The sequence below is a fragment of the Pogoniulus pusillus genome, chromosome 27 (assembly GCF_015220805.1).
Source record: "Pogoniulus pusillus isolate bPogPus1 chromosome 27, bPogPus1.pri, whole genome shotgun sequence".
Lineage (NCBI taxonomy): Eukaryota > Metazoa > Chordata > Aves > Piciformes > Lybiidae > Pogoniulus > Pogoniulus pusillus.
The window spans coordinates 4841144-4858246 of NC_087290.1; the positions used below are offsets into that span (position 1 = coordinate 4841144).

At 42.6% G+C, this 17103-nt stretch overlaps 1 protein-coding gene across 4 annotated transcripts in view; it reads right to left on the minus strand.

Annotated features, from left to right (window-relative positions):
* The window catches only part of AUTS2 (activator of transcription and developmental regulator AUTS2), an 839198-nt gene that overhangs the window by 11325 nt on the left and 810770 nt on the right, over window positions 1-17103 (minus strand). For 2 of the 4 annotated variants that reach the window (XM_064166622.1, XM_064166625.1), the window contains 8 exons: window positions 15889-16130; window positions 15434-15478; window positions 10991-11086; window positions 9221-9292; window positions 7470-7499; window positions 5823-5894; window positions 845-986; window positions 241-318 (listed from right to left, as the gene is read on the minus strand). In XM_064166622.1, coding sequence (XP_064022692.1) covers window positions 241-318; window positions 845-986; window positions 5823-5894; window positions 7470-7499; window positions 9221-9292; window positions 10991-11086; window positions 15434-15478; window positions 15889-16130 — 777 coding nt within the window. The remainder of the gene's footprint in view (window positions 1-240; window positions 319-844; window positions 987-5822; window positions 5895-7469; window positions 7500-9220; window positions 9293-10990; window positions 11087-15433; window positions 15479-15888; window positions 16131-17103) is intronic. The other 2 variants (XM_064166623.1, XM_064166624.1) reach the window with 2 other exon arrangements.

Sequence of the window (17103 nt, forward strand, 5' to 3'; positions counted from 1 at the left end):
CCCCTCTGCTCCTCTAACATCCAGCCTGCTTTCAAAACAGGCTGCTTGCAACACCTTCCTGTGCACTCAGAACTGATACTATGGTAATAGCTAAAATTACATGGTTGAAATGTGCCATTTGTAGAGGTCAGGTAGGTAGCATACTCAAAGATACTCCACGAAGGAGACTTTTAGTGGTCTCAATGGTCAGAGTGTGTTGCTTCTGAAGTGTATTCATCATTAGCGGCAGAGAGAACATACCTAAGTGAGCAGCTGGGTTGAGGAAGTTGCTGTGGTGAGGTGGTGGGCCGAAAGGGGTGCCAGCTGGATGACCCCCACCTGCCAAAACAAAGCAAAAGGGGTGAATTCCTAGCAAGGGTTTAGAAAGAGACTGTCTGTGCTCTGGGTTTGAGTCTCAGTTGTTAAATGGCAGCTCACGTGAGCAGAGATTGCTGAACACCGCGTGGGAGCTCTCAGGTTAGGACAGGATGCATATAGCAGATGCTTTGCTAAACAGAAATTCCCAGTTAGAGTACAAAGGGCAGGGTGGGAATAGTTCAGTACAGAAAAAGACAGAAGAGCATGTAAAATACAGCTTATTTCCAACCTGTCACCTCCACGATGCATCCGACATCACTGTGTGAAGAAATACTCCTCTGTTTCCTACTGCATGGCTTTTCAGGATGGGCTTTTTTTGAAAGCACATAGAACTCTAAAATATTTATCAAGAAGCCTGGTAGCCCCTGACATGTCTTGCAGAGAGTTCATAAGCCAAAAGCATATGGGAGATATCCTTTTAACATGGCAAGGATTAGCATTTGAACAAGCATACCACAAGGAGGAGATTTCACTTCTCAGTACTCACTGGCTGTGGAGAAGAGAGTCGAGGGCCGGGCCAGGTCATGGGGGTGGTGGATGGCTCCAAAAAGGCTGGGGCCTGGTGGCCTGCTCAGAAATTCAGGTTTCAGGCCAAAGTCCAGCTTGTGTGGATCAGATTGCATCTGTTTCTGAAATGTAAAAACAGGATTTGAAAGAGACTCTCCTGAAAGACAGCAGTAAAAGGCACTTTCAGAATGACGTGAGCACAGTGATTTATTTGTATTAACTGACATTTTAACAGGAATATTAGTTTTTGGGACCTCGAGCATAGGTGCACAGCTGTTTTCCTGGAAGAGTTATCTAAGGCAGAGAGAGAAAATCTCAGGCTCCCAGGACACATTTCCTGCAAATTCCAACAGTGTTTTCACATATGCTCTAATCCATCCCTCTGGAGCAAAGCATTTCAGCACAGATCTGACTTAAAGAACAAACATAAAAATCTTTGAAGAGGCCTCAGACACTTGCTTAGCTGTTAGAAAAGGTCTGTCTTAAAATAATAACAGCAAAGCTGAAGAGCAATGTTCATTTGGACCTGATCCCAGGTGGGCAGGCATGTTAAAAGCTGGGTGAAAGCATCCAGTGTTAACAGGCACAGCTGCCAGCTGACCCTCTTCCATGGCAGGAATCCCTTGCCAGACAGTCAGTTACAGCAGAGACCAAGTCAGTGGACACCATAACCATTAATTTTAAACATGAAGCTGCAATCAAGAGACATTTGATGCAGTGTAGCTTTCAGTTCCTCTCTGACAGTAACTGAGCAAGCTAGGGGCTAAAATAAATCAAATTAACATATCTGAGTATAACAAAGTGAAGTCCCATTTGGACTGCTGGCACTCCCCATTCACAGCACTCTGAGTTGCTGTCTTTATAAAGTATGAGAATCAGTAGGCTTTCATTTTTAAGGTGGGGCTGTCAGCCTGGAGAAGCAAAGGCTCCAGGCAGATGTCAGAGCAGCCTTTCAGTACCTGAAGGGGGCTTACAAGAAAGCTGGGGAGGGACTTCTAACAAGGGATTGTAGCGATGGGACGAGAGGGAAGGCCTTTGAGCTAGAAGAGAATAGGTTTAGACTGAACATTAGGAAGAAATTCTTTACAGTAAGGGTGGCAAAACACTGGAACAAGGAGAGGTTGTGGATGCCCCCTTTCTAGAGGTGTTCAAGGCCATGTTGGATGGTGTCTTGAGCAACTTGGTCTAGTGGAAGCTGTCCCTTGCCCATGGCAGAACAGAACTTTGAGGTCCCTTCCAACCCAAACCAATGATTCTATCAATTTGCTGAATTAGCTGAATTGTAAATGATCAGTGGATGAAGGGTGGGCTCTCTGTGCCACGTACTCATTGTAGCAGTCTCTACTTCAGTAGTTTTATAGAATGGAAAGGAAAACCAAATTCCCAATTACCTGTGCTGCCAGAACTCCCTAAGCACAGATTGCTGATTAATTGTGCAGGTCAGCTGAAAGGATTTACAAATGTGTAACACTGAATCAGTCTTTCACAGTAATTCTGGAGCATGTCATGCTTTATAAATCAGTGCTTAATACTGTGCCAGCTCTGAGTACAGACTATTACAATGATATAAATATGCATATTAAAAAGTTATGACCAAGTTAATGTGCATGCCTAGTAGTTGCTTTTCAAGTGCCAGTAACATGTCCATGTAGCTATGAGAATGGAAAAAAATATAAAAAGGGGTTAAAAAAAAAAGAAAAGGCTTTATCTAGTGTGAAAATACCACTTCTGGTGGTCAGGGAGGTGGTGGGTATAAGGTTTGACTTCATGATTTATAGATTCATAGAATGATTTGGGTTAGAAGGGTTCTTAACGATCATAGAACAAGGGAGGACAGTCTCAAGTTGTGCCAGGGGAGGTCTAGGCTGGATGTTAGGAGGAAGTTTTTGGCAGAGAGAGAGACTGGCATTGGAATGGGCTGCCCAGGGAGGTAGTGGAGTCACCATCCCTGGAGGTGATCAAGAAAAGCCCGGATGGGGCACTTAGTGCCATGGTCTGGTTGACTGGATAGGGCTGGGTGCTAGGTTGGACTGGATGAGCTTGGAAGTCTCTTCCAACCTGGCTGATTCTATGACTCCATGATCTAGTTTCAACCCTCCTGCCATGGGCTGGTACACCTTCCACCAGATCAGGCTCCTCAAGGCCTCATCCAACCTGTCTCTGTACATCTCCAGGAAGGGGACATCCATGACTTCCTTGGACAACCTGTTCCAGTGTCTCATCACCCTCACTGTAAAGAATCTTAGCTCTTAGAGGTCTTTTCTAACTTTAATGAATCTATGATTCTAGAATGTTTTGAAATAATAGTCTGCAAGGATACTGACATGGAAAAGGTTAAAAAGTTAAGGTCATGTCTATGGAGAGAGCAACCCTGCAGTGCTTTAATAATTAAAAACACTTTAGAAAATGCAGATGCCTTAGCTGAAGCCTTTGTGCCAGTTCTTCATGCCATCAACTCTTTTTAGTCTTCTTTTTAACAACCAAGTTACTAACCTCTGACAGGCATTACTCAGAATGGCAGAAGCTGGGTGAAACTTTAATAGCAGCCATATGAATGGTGCTGCTCTAAATGGTGAAGAAGAAAATCCTCTGTCTGAAGAGAAACAGGACTACCATGGATGTGTTAACAGATTTTTTTGATATGCTGGTTTACCTTGAAACAGTACCAAAGAAAGTGGAACAGATTGGTTTTATCCCCAGACACTGCTCAGCAGAACATCTCTCTTGATAATCCTTATGGATGTATTTGAAGCCCAGCAAATGTGTAACACCTTAACTCAGGGCCCACTAAATCAGTGTAAATGTCTGCCCTAATTTCATGGCATGTTAGATCGGGCCACAAGGCCTCTCCTGAAAGAGACAGGACCAATTATGTATTCTCTCTTGAATCCTGGCCAGCAACACACTGGTCAGTCTAAGAGGGAGTGTAAAATTGCTTTGTGCCCAGAGCCAGCATGCAATCCTAGCTTTGGCTGAAGAATTCCCTGGGTGTGCAGACAGGTTACAGAGGTCTGAACTGTGGCTTGGTGCAGAGGCATGGGCAGACAAACAGCATCCGCAGCTGCATGCAATTTTTCTGGGGGTCAGGAAGGTTGTGTTTTAAAGGTTCCTATGCTGCCTGCTTCTTCAGTGTCTGCTCCTGCCCTCTGCAAGCAATTACTAGCAGGCCAGATAGTTACCAATTCTTCCTGACTTTGCAAGCAGGCTGGTGGCACTGCATGCACACCTGAGAACTCCTGAGTGGATATATTCTATTCCCTGCTCTACTGCCAGGCAGCATCTTCAGCTTGTGCAGAAGAAAAAGGCAACAAACTTGGGCTTAAAGGAGAAATCCTTCTGAATGAGCCTTCAGCTAGAGATTTCACCCTTGGTGGTCACAAGAAGAGGGGAAGACTTTGTTCCCACGTGGGGACTGACAACCTATGGGGACATAAACCAATTATCCCTGCTGACTGTAGACCACACCTAAGTTTTTGACTGAACTGAGACAGTAAAATACCTTTCCCAATTATTCTCAAAATCATCATCATGCACAGCTTCAATAAGTCAAGGAACATCCTTGCCTATACTTATGGCCTTTATTCCTCTTTTTTTAAATGTGCAAGGTAGAAAAGTATTAGGTGAAAGAAAAGTCTGCATGAAAATGGCATTTACTCTGAGTTATAAATACACTAGCACGACCTCTCTCTGAATATCAAATCAAGGAAGATTCAAAGGACATAGATAGCATGGGAATAATAATTTCATTTCAAGAAAATACCTTTTCAATAAAAGGGAAAAAAAAAAGGGCCATCTAACTCTTCAGGTCTATAATCTTGTCTTTTTGATAATGGGAAGATGAATGAAGATCACTAGCAGGGGAAACATAAGGAAGCAGAGAAGAGAGATATGTCTGCTGCAGCAAATTAACCTGTCAACCTTGTTTAAAAGGGTTATTTTTAAACTCTATTAGTTGCAGGTTTTAGTAGCTGTTCAACATCTTCATATTCTTCTAGCACTACCTTCCACAATTCAACTGCTTTCACAGACGGCAAAGAGCTGTGGGCTTCTTGTTAACTCTCCTTTCTAACACAAGCCCTTGACTCCTGAAATACGAGTATGAACAGAAAAGAACACCAATCCTGCCTGACTTGCTGAGAAACCTCAGGAGCAGCACAGAATCCTTCAGTGACAAGAACAATGAAAATATTGTAAGGGGAAAGAAACCTTCTTCACAGAGTCCAGCAGCAACGAAAAAAATAGATAAAGCAAGAATGGAAATAACCTATTAAATGAATAAAGGATTTCTTTTTCTCTGACATGTTTCAGGCCATGGCCCTTACCCTTAAAGTCTTAAAGCTTGCACAACAAAGAACAGATCCCCACCCCTTTACCTTTGGTGCAGTGAGACATTGTCTGGATAGCATGACTTCATCTGAGAGGCTGTGTCTGCCTCACTAGCTCAGACACCTACAGGTGCCAACCTCCAGCCATGAGAGGGGTTGTGAAAAAAAGACTGATGGGAGCCTGAGCAGCCATAACGGATAAAGCATCTTAGGGATAGAAGAAAGTTCTCTTCTGTCCAAGAACATCCGTAAGAGGAATGGGATACATGTGCCCAGCTTCTCCAGACTTAAAAAAACCTTGATATGTTGGTGCCTTCCACCATAAAAAAAAGCTCACAGGCACAACCATTTAGTTCCTCCTACCTACAAACTGGTTGTTATCACCTCAGACCTGCTGTCCTTGCTCCAAAGCATCACAGACCTTCCTGAGACTCTACCTTTATGTTTTCAGATGTGCTGTGCCATCACTATGAGATGGAAGGTTATACTCTAACGCTGCAGATTGATGTATGCGTGTACATACATGCACATTAGCTGTGCCACAGAACTGCTAACAGCAAGAGGCAACTTCTTCCTCTCACAGCTTTGCTCTGTGCAAGTCATCTCGAATTCAGGTGTGGCCACAAGACTGACCTTGACTTTCTGTTGGTGATGGTATATCTGCCAGGCGATGTGAACGTGCATAGCACACCACTTCCCAGGTTTCTGTCAAAAAACAAAGGGACGTGACATGAATCAGTAACTTCCAAAACCTTGTGATGCTTTATTCTAGATCTAGAATTTTTTGCCAATCTTCAGCCCACTCTGTTTTCTCTAAAGGATCTCCCATGCCAAGACAACTGAATGCCAAGGATCTCCCTTTAGTGTCTTCCCTTTCCACCCTCTTGGGAAAACAGACATGAAAAGAATTTGCCCTTTGCTAAGAAGTTTATCTGCTAATGCAGGAACAGTCCTGGTGTCTCTCCTCTCCAAATAAACTCATGCTTTGGTTTTATGCTCTCATGTAGTCTTCTGATGCCACTGGCTGCAAATGCAGCTTGCACTGCTGAAACCAATGGAACTATCTCTTATTCAGAAGCTGCTCTGCATAGCTTGCTTACTTCACAACTGTACATTGAGCTCACTTCTGAATGTGCAGCTATTCTAAGACCAGCCTTTCCACCAAAAGACAAAAATGAAAGCACTTTGAAATATCACTCTGGTTTTCAAAATGCAGCTGACTCCCTGAATATAATTGCTGGTCTGTACCTCCAAAACTCTGGCTCATAAATGCACTGAAATAATGGACATTGGTCAACTCTCTCTGTTTGGTAAGGTTCTTGGCATCCTTCCTGTCACCATGCTTAGAAGTCATGGAGAGGAGAGAGGAAGGAAAGAACCAGATTGCTGTTCAGATTTCCTTGTTGATTTTGTACACCATTTCCAGGACATATTGTCTAAAAAAAGACACACCCAGGACATACCTTCTCTAATTCTGTTATTTAGGAGTCTGTAGTTAACTAGAGAACTACTACTTCCTGTTAAAGATACCACAGGAATTCAAGCTATCCAAGCTCCTGCTACTTTACATGTTTCACAAGCCATAGCACATGTATGGTTTGCCTTCTGTTTCCAGGTGTGTATCACCCAACAATCAATACACAAAACCCCAGACCCCAGCTCACAGAGGTGCTCTCCTCGACTCAAGCCTTTTGCTTACTCACAGCAGCTGGCTGTGCTAGTGGTTAAAGTAAATTCACTTGGTTGGGTCAATCAAAACCTAGACCTTCATGAACACTCTGAAAAAAACCTTTTGGATCAGGGGAAGACTGGCTCTTCTGATCCTTACTTCTGAAAACCTTTAGTGTTTGAAGTGGATTGTCTAGGCTATGCTTGACAGTGAGATACTTGGGTACAAGTGCCACTCTGAATAACACTGGAAATACAGAGTGAATAATGCAGAGCAGAATCCTTCAGTCTGTAGTGAAATGGCAGAGGATCACTGGCAGGGTTGGTCTCTAGGACTTGGCTCAGTGTGCTAGAAGGTTTATCAATATTTAACCTCTGGGACTCATGCTGTGGGGTTGCATAAGAAGAACAGAAAACTTCTAGCTTTCATACTCTGTATTCTCCTTGAGTGACCCACAAGCTGCCTGCTAAGAAGAACTGACCATGCTGCTCACCCACACAATGTAAAGTTCCCAAGGTGAAACACTGCACTGCCTTACAATTAGTCTGCTGCTGTAACACAGTGGGGACTGAGATGAGCTTGACAAACTGTATCACAGGAAGATTTCTTACCCTCAACATGGGCCTGAACGGATCTGTCAACTGTGAAGAAGAAATGACAGCTTGGTTACATGCCTGTCACTCAAACAATTGCTTTAATTAACAAATTTGTATTGCTTCATTAAGAGATGAAATTAAAATGTTATCATTTTACTTTCAAATGAAGCTCTTTCAGATAATAATTAGTCCTTAGTCTCCATATTGGAGCTGGTTCCCCTCCCTCCATGGCTGTTGTACCTAAGTGTTGACAAGCAACTAAACAAGCCTCACACAGAGCGTTCTGTCCTCTGGCATCACCCTTAATTTGTTGATTTAATGCTACAAAAATGGCTAGTTATCTGCTTTGAAGAAAAACACAGATCTATCCTTTGGGCAAACTTCTGTTCTCATCTTTCAAAGCTGCCTGGCTCATAGGAGACTGGATAGCAGACAGGGACTTTTTCTCCACAGGCTTGATCCCATGAATTGAGTTAGAATGGGCTGGAAAGGTGCCTCAGATGTGCCTCTATAAGCCAGTGACTGTGTGTCTGCTCCACAACTATGCAGTTAGGTCCTTGACTTGTACATTCAAACAGTCATCACTGACTGACTGCTTTGTTCTCTGTCACGAATGGGCTTTGACTTAAATGTTATCCACACTGCAGCAGGGGCTGTATAAAACCCCAATTTCCTCATGTTGTTTTTATGTGGCCTGATTTTGGGGTTTTTAGGGCTGCAGCAGGTGAGTAGATTATTTAATTATTCTCCTTTTATTTTGGCTCAATTTCATCAATTAATACTGGAAAATAAAATCAATGTATTGAATATTTCTCATTTGTCTTGGGTTTTCTCTTTTGCAGTGTAATTTAGAGGTGTAAGAGGGACTTTGCAGGCAGTGATGGCACAATCCATCAGCTTGAAATAATCGAAACTACACTGCAAGATGAAAGAGACCACAAAGCTAAATGACATAATGATGGGGAGCCTCTAGTTGCCTTTTCAATTGGATACATAAAAAAAACAAAAGATGTGGTTCCTTTTGGTATAAAAGCTCAACTAGAGCACCAATTAAGAGCAAAATACAGTACTGCAACTTAGCACAACCCAAACAGCTTTGCTGTACTTAAAGTTTCAGTCATACTGCAGCGTGGATCTTTAAGGAGAGCTCCCCATTGCTTTTGTCAGAGAGTTCTGTTATAAATGTGACTGTGTATTAATTCAAACATACAAACAACCCAAGGGCATTCACAAAGAACAATAAAAAAAACCCTAAGAAACCTAAGAGACAAAATGCTGAGCCAATAAATGCTGTTCACATAGGCCAGGACTCAAAAATCCAGAGGCGCCAAGCGATCAATAAAGTGCATCCGTATTTCACTGGTGCAATCAATGAGACAGCAACCAAGGGAATAACTGTCATTACCCACATTAAAAACAATTACAGGGTATAAATGTAAATCTTGAAGAGGTTTGTACATGTCTATGTTGAATTGGACTTTTATGCCTTTACCCCTGGGCTTGCAGGGATGCCTGCTGGCAGCAAGGAAAGAGCTCTTCCCATGCATAATGAAAGAGCTCTTCACTGCATTCTACTTCTTTGCCTTTGATAGTGATAAACAGAAGTAAGGATTTTTTCCTCGTATAACTGATCTCATTCTCATTGACTTAAGGAGTTCAGACTAAGCTCTAGTTTTAGGATGTTAATTTTGGCATGGGGAAGATGGTAGCTCTAGCACTCAAAGTTTTCAGCTTGACTTGAGAACATAGAAATATTTTCTACAGACCCGTGGATCCTTCTGTAGAAGGGTATGTGGGACAGTTCCAGGTCTGGCTGCAACATCAATAGGGTTGGAAGTCTAGAAATAGCACAAAGACAGACAACATTAATGAATAACACAATGCATAGAAGCAATTGAAAGAGAAAAAACATACTTCTTTCTCTTTAACAATGCCCAGGCAATGAAGGCAAACCTTTTAAGGAGGAAAAGATAACCATCATAAGGCACTTAGGAAGAGATGTGTTACAGCAAACTTTCACTGCCCACCAACTCCCCATTACTTTAATCTGAAACGTGAGGGAACAGTGACTGTTGGCACTGGAAAATCTTTTCACTATCAAAAAGATGATTAGCAACATACTTCTGATATCACACCTGAAGTAGTCTTTGGAGGACCAAGTCTGTGCCCTGCCGCTTATCAGTAACGCCCTGGAGTGGCTGAAACTGCTAACCTGGCTGCCAGCACACAGAACATGACTAACTTCCTCAGTCACAGCACAAGGATCTGAACTCCATCCCCAACGAATTGTTACCACACAGACACCAGGATAAAAGCAACAGCCAGTTGAAGAAATATATAGAGTTTCCTATGATTTGAATGTCAATATTCAGCTAATGTAACAAAATGAAGCTTTGTGAAAAAATAAATACAAATACTATATTGAGAGAGAGAGAGAGAGCTTCTTCCTATGTGAAAATGAAGGGAAAAAGAAATCAGCTACAGTGTAACTAACAATTAAGTAAGCCAGTTGTTAACAGCCTGATTACCATACATATGAAGAATTCCACTAATGAACTGCAATTTACATATCCAGTCATTACAGCGGATGGGCCAATTTAAGAGAGGAGGAGTCTTCTCTGCAGACATTTCAGTCCTGATTTCAGTCTTCAGTTGCAAAGAGACTGCAGACTACAGAACACAATTTCCTCCCACTTAGGAATCAAGAGTGACTTCATGAAAACAAAAGAAAAAACCCAAACTCATCACATTTATCTGTCTGAGCTATCACAAATGAGAGAGAACTAAATCTGTGTATTGCACCGTGGTGGAGCTGTGAGATAATTATGGAAATGAGTAAACAATAACAATCATGAGTTCTTCACAACTTCATCATTACATGACCTCACATTAATGTGTACTGAGAACTGAGCATATTGCTTCTAAAGTTAACAATGCCATTATACATGTATGTGTTTTTTGAATGCATGTGGATAGATCTGAAGCTAATAATTTCTTTTTCAAAGAATGAGAGAATGGTTTTGGTTGGAAAAGAACTTTAAGGTCATCAGGTCCAAGCATTCTCCAACTCTACCCAAATCTGATGCTAAAACATATCCCTCAGCACAACATCTCTGTCTTAAAACACCTCCAGGAGTGGGGGATTCAAAAATCTTCCTGAGCAGCTTGTTCCAGTGGCTGAGAACCCTTCCAGTGATGGACTTTCTTCTAATGCCTAACCTAAACCTCCCCTGGTGCAACTTGGGGCCATTTCCTCTTCACCCTATCAGCTGTTGCTAGGGAGAAGAGACCAACACCCACTTTGCTACAACCTCCTTTCAGGGAGTTGCAGAAAGCAATATGGTCTTCCCAGTACCTCCAGACTAAACAATCCCAATTCCATCAGCTGTTCCTCAAAAGACCTAGAAAAAGGCGGTTTGTTAAAAGCCAATTGTCCTCTGTGGAATTAGGTTGTATCTCAGATCTCAAGTGCTCCAGAATCTAAACCACCTGCTAAACCTTAACTCATGACACCACTATACTGTTGTATTTCTTACCTTGGGTTGAAATGCTCCTTGTAGAGAGCCAAATGGGCCAGTTGGAGGAATCATGGGAGGAATACCTGATACCGCTGGAGGATAGGAGTGAAACAGCTGTAACAAAAAGAGAGAAGAACATAAATACAGGTGCACATCAAAACACAGCCAGGAAGCTGAACAAGACAGAGAAAGCATTCCCACATAATATTAGGGAAATGATACATGGAGAAAATTGAGAAGCACTGAAGTGATCTTGTTACAACAATGTTAGTTAAAGCAGTCAATGGAATGTTCACAAATGTCATGACATTTAGAGCTTAAAAGCAGTTCCAAAATCACAAAGCAGCAACCTCTCCCCTGGATTAGGCCACTGTAGCGTAAGAGAGACTTCTCTCCCAACTACTCATTTTTCAGTGGGATAGAAGTTTGAAATGGTTACAGTTTGCAAACCATTTCTGGAGAAAAAAGGGAACACTGAGCCAAATCAGACTCTGAAAACTAGTGTTTAAGTGGAAAGAAAAAAAAAAAACCTTATGAGTTCTAGGATATTGTATCATTAAAACTCCATTAGTGCCTTAGGTCTGTAATAGTGTCTGTAGGAAATGAGGAAAATAGGCACAGCTCTTACTTCATTAGCCTGTCTGAGAGGATATCCTGCCACATCCCCTACTAGCAGAAAGGCAATCTGATTTGTTAAGAATTATTATTTAAACAAAACATCCAGGCAGAACCTCTCCAAAAACTCAGAGTACTGTTTTTAAAAAGGCAGGCTACTAAGCATAACAAAGCTGCACATCTCCACTGGCCTCACTAATCCAAATGTATTTGTTCTAAGAGAATTCAAGGACAAAAACCAAAGCAACACAACCAAAGTGTTCCTGTGCTAATGTAGACCAACACAGAGAAACAAGCAAATAAACCATAACCTCCAAATATTATCTCTGTCTGTGCTCTGGCTGTGAGTCTTTTACTCCTGCTGCAACACAGTTACCTGGCTCAACTCCATGGCAAATGCTGAGATTACACAGAAAATTGCTTCCTGGTAGGAGGCAAGGGTTCAAAGCATCACAGTCCAAATACTTCCTCACTGTGAAGCCTCAGGATCTAACAGAGGATGGCTGCTACCTCCACTGCTATTGCCACCCAAAAACCCAACAGGGTTGTCTGGTTGATACAAATTCACCTCTGAACACAGCTGATCAAACTCAATCTACTGTATGCTACTTTTAAGATCAGAATAAATGAGTTAATGGCCCATTGAAGAGAAGCAGGACTGGGCAAAAGTGAAAGACTGGACATGCAGAGTGGGCAAACACTGAGAAAATCAATCACATCCCAGAGGAAATCAGTCTCACAAGTTTTGATGATTTTTTTTAATGCCAGGTACATGTATGTGATATCTTAGTTGGTTTTCCTTCCACTGGCTTATCTTGCAAGGCCATTTCATATCACATTCACTGAAAGCTGAGAAAACATTTCAGTATTTTAGAGGTATAATTTTTTGTCTCCATTTAAAAGCACAGTATCAAGTCTCCTTTCATAAAACATTGTTATTGTTGTTTTTAATTCTATTTAATTTGGACTTATTCCATTCAATGATGCAGAAAGCATTTTAGATTAGTTGATACTGAACTGTAGGCATTTGAGAAATCATTAAGAGAAGCATGTTCTCATTTACAGTAACTTTTAATGAGTAAAATGTGTTTTAAATCCCCCAGTGTCTTCTGCATTTAGTTCTGTGTGTAATGGGCTAATTCCAAATGATGGAAAGAGACATAATTTTAGACCATATTCTTCTATTGGCTATTCTATCCTATCCACATTCTATTGTCTATGACTAATAATAAGGAAAGCTTTCTTTAGAGCTCTATAACAACTGGTAAGTTAATTAAATGTCATCTTTTATCAAGGTCAAAATTATTAATAAAATATAATTTTGTATCTCCAGGATCTCTTTGTATCAGTTAAATCCCTCCAGCTCTCAAAATAGTTCCTTTTTCTCCCTCTCTTTTGGGCAGCATTTTCCCCTTCTTGTTTTCTCCAGGGAACAATGCAGTACTCACAGCTGTCCTGGGATCAGCTGCAGCATAACACTGATCTGAATCCTGCTTTGGCTGCGGGTAAAAGTAATGCCTCACTGTGCTGCATGCAGTAAGGCCCTCCCTCAAAGACATCACAGATGTCAACAAAGAAAATTAGTTTACGTCTCTACATGAGCTCTGCCTCCTATTTTAAAGTAGATTGATGTTAATGCAGCAGAGATTGTCCTCCTGCTAACTTCACTTGCAAGCTTTAAAAACATGGGCAGCTTTTTTTTTTTTTTTTTTGCTTTAAGATCTCTGAATTCTTGGTGTGGATGCAGGAAAAGGTCTGTGGAAGTGGCATCATGTCATGTTTCATAGAAACATAAAATGCTTTTGGTGCAAAGGGACCTTCTAGCCATCTAGCCTGATTCCCTACAGTCAGCAGGGACATCTGCAACTAAAGCAGGTCACTCAGAGCCCAAACAACCTGACCTGGAATGGTTCCAGGTATGAGGCATCTACCATCCCTTTGGGCGATGCAGGCCAGTGTCTCTACACCTTCAATGTAAAAAAACTTCTTCCTTCTCTCTAGTAAACCGCATCTTTTTCAGTTTAAACCATCACTCCTTGTCCTGCCCAACAGGCCCTGCTCAAGAGTCTTTATTTCTACAGCAGCAAATGCTCTGCCTGCTATGTGCTTAAGCCATCAAAGATCTGCTTCTTGATACTGCAGCTGCTCAGGAAACTGCTGCAAGCAGTTCCTCCAGTACCTCTAGAAGCTGTAGTCACAGTAGAAGAGATTACTGAAACACCTTGGCTAGCATGGCCTTGCTTTAGCTTGAGAGAAACTGCTAATCCAATGGGATTTGTAGCCATCACATTGATCTCCTGGTATTAGCTCACTAAACATCCACCAGACGCAGCAGTGCTTATTTGGCAACTGCCTCACAAGGACAAACCTTTCCTGAAGGAAAGGCAGGTGAGGCAGAATGGACCAGAGCTCTGCTGGTGGAGCCCTGCCAAGTTCAACAGCATGGCTCAGTGGCTGAGCGAGAACACCGTGAAGCCTTCCCTTACTGTAACGGGGCTAACACCATGACCTCTACAACTGGGGTTAACTGCCTGATTTGTAAGAGATTATGTCACTGAATTTGACAAGCACGTAGAGCTGGAGACTTCTGCAGTGTTTCCTGTATTACATGTTGACTTCTGTGCTTCGTTTGTCTCAAATTCATTTACCTATTTCCCAGTTCCGTGTTCTTGCTTGAATCAACAAGCCAGGGGGATGATAATCTATCTTTTGAATCCACTTAAAGCTCGGCAAATACCGGTGCAATTTTGCAAACAATGATGCAAATGAGCAGCATTACCCTTTGGAGTCAAAGTGATTATCGTCGGCTTAAATGTTTGCCTAATACTCCTAGAGCTCTGATCCTGCAAACACACTCATAGAGTCCCAGTTACTCAAATGAGGTGTCAGAAATTAATAGGACTGGTCACATGGACTGCAGGCAGGAACTGTGTTTAATGGGTACAGCAGGAAGCATCACACGATCATCTTAACCAGTTTTTTTTGCCCAGTTCCACTTCAAAGCAAAACCAACACATAAAGCCAAGTTGCTTTGCCAATTTCTGAGTGCTGATGCAGTACTCCTTCTCTCATCAAAATATCACTATTGGATTTAGAAGCTCTCGGCACATTCAACCCAGACCCTGCCTATGCCAATACGACGAAGGAAATACATCCCAGATTTCAGCAGCAAATGAATCAATAGATTTGAATCCTTAAGAGCAGAAGCTCTGCCATTAAGGGGAATATTACAAATCAGTTCATCTCAGTAAATCACATTTTTGGTAGCTTTCAGGTAAACACAGCTAGCACATAGCCGGATTCACACTGCTGTCACCAGACAGCTTTCAAAGCATAACGAGCCCAGCAGATCAGATGTGCCTCTGAAATTGGAAGACTAAGACAAGTTTTCAGATTTTATAAACCAAAATATGATATATTAGGGGAACTATTCGATTACCCATCCCTGAAGGCTCTGCGTGAGAGTTTGTCATTTCATTTCAAGTTTCTCAGGAAAAAATATCAGTCTAAGGGTTTGTGGCACCACTGAAACACAGTGGTGAAATTATTGCTCTTTCCTGCTTCATGTAAGTCAGCTCTTCTGTCTCCTCTTTTTCACATCAACCCTGTCTCTGAATGGTGTGTGAGCAAGAGATTTTTTGATTGGAAAAGCTGATACTGCATCTTTATCAGAAACAAGCACCACGAATGCAAGCCTTCAAAAGCCAAAGCAACCAAGAACGATAATGGTAAATCCTGGAGCGATGATTAGGGACAGATTCGACACTGTGCCATTGATTGAGTGGTGATCCCAACCCACCACAGAAAAGCAGTTAAGTCAGTTTTAGAGAGAGCAACAAAACTCACACTGTGACGGTAGAAGGGGTCAACTTTTGTAGGGTATTTGTCAAACTGCAAAGGGATCAAAGCACAAACTAGTTACTTTAGAATTCCTGGCTTCGCTTCTGTTGGTAAGACAGAAAACTACTTCTCTATTATTTCACAACCAACAGAGAGGAAAAATTAGGCAGAACTTTAGTTTGTGGTTATTCTTTCATCAAGGTCTTTACAAGAGAGCAAAAGGGAGGAGCACCAGAGTGCACCACTCCAAGCACTGGGAAGTGTCCCTTCAGCCAGCAGCCTCGTCCCTCGGCCCCTGTGCTGCCTCCTGAACCTATCGCACATGTGACAGTCGCGAGGAAGGGACAGTCCTTCCTCTTCTCCACAACCACACCTGGGCAGCAGAAAACTCCTTCCCCACAACCTGGCAAATCGTTAAAGGTTTGTAATAAAGAATAGAGTTGTGCTCTACTTATCCTCACATTTCTGCCTGGGGTACGCACCATGGGCGGTGCTGGCGTTGGCATGATGGCAGTGGGTGGGATGGCGTGAGGGAAAGGCGTGAAGGTGTGCTGGTGTGTGTGTTGGTGTGTGTGCTGGTGCTGGTGCTGATGCTGGTGGAACTCGGTTCTCAGGTACGGTGGGGGGCCCAGGGAGGCTCCGCGATCTGCACTCTGCGAGGCCAAAAATCGCGTGTTCAGTTCCTGACGGAGGAGATCTTGTTCTGAAAGACAAAGAGCAAAACAACCCTCTGTGAGCTCAGGAACCTTCTGGGACCTTGTGACACTGTATTTTTTGCTAAGTATGGAGGTAACACTTGTATTTAAAACTCCCTGGTGGTAAATCACAACACTGTAGGGTAAGAAAACTCCCTTAGATCCTCCTCAAAGGCATGAAGAGACAGAATAAAGTCTCCATCTCCCTCTCAGCAAGCCTGTCTTCACTACAGCATTCCTCTGAGCATTAACCTCAAGGTTCTCCCTACAGTTGTATGGATACAGCCAGTGAGGAGGTAGGGGCAACCTGGAATAAGAGTAAACACTGAGTGGCTGCTGCTTATATGAATACTCTGCTGGGGTGGGTGTGTTTCAATGCTGATAGTCTTCATTTTGTTCCCTTTCAGTGACCTGGGAGGAGCAGACACTTCCCATCTCCCCACACAGTCTAGAAGAGCACAATTTTCTCCACCGACAAAACTCCCTGCATCCCAACTCCCGAGGCATAAAATCTTGCATGTATGCAAGCTCAGGACTGCAATGCTCAGCACAAACCTCAACTGCAGCTAAGACAGGCATTGTATAGGCACTTTATGAACCTCAGTGGTTTTACCATGGGAAGAAAAAAAAAAACCAGACATGGAAAAGCACAGCCTTCAAAAATATTCACTCCCAGGGCAGCAAGAGTATGTCTAGGTGGTTTTAGGCTTTGATATCACTCCAAATTATTACTGTCTACAACTACCTGAAAGGGTATTGTAGCCAGGTGGGGGGTGGCCTCTTCTCCCAGGTAACCAGCAATAGAACAAGGGGACACAGTCTCAAGTTGTGCCAGGGTAGGTATAGGCTGGATGTTAGGAAGAAGTTCTTCACAGAGAGAGTGACTGGCATTGGAATGGGCTGCCCAGGGAGGTGGTGGAGGCACCGTCCCGGGGGGTCTTCAAGAAAAGACTGGATGAGGCACTTAGTGCCATGGTCTAG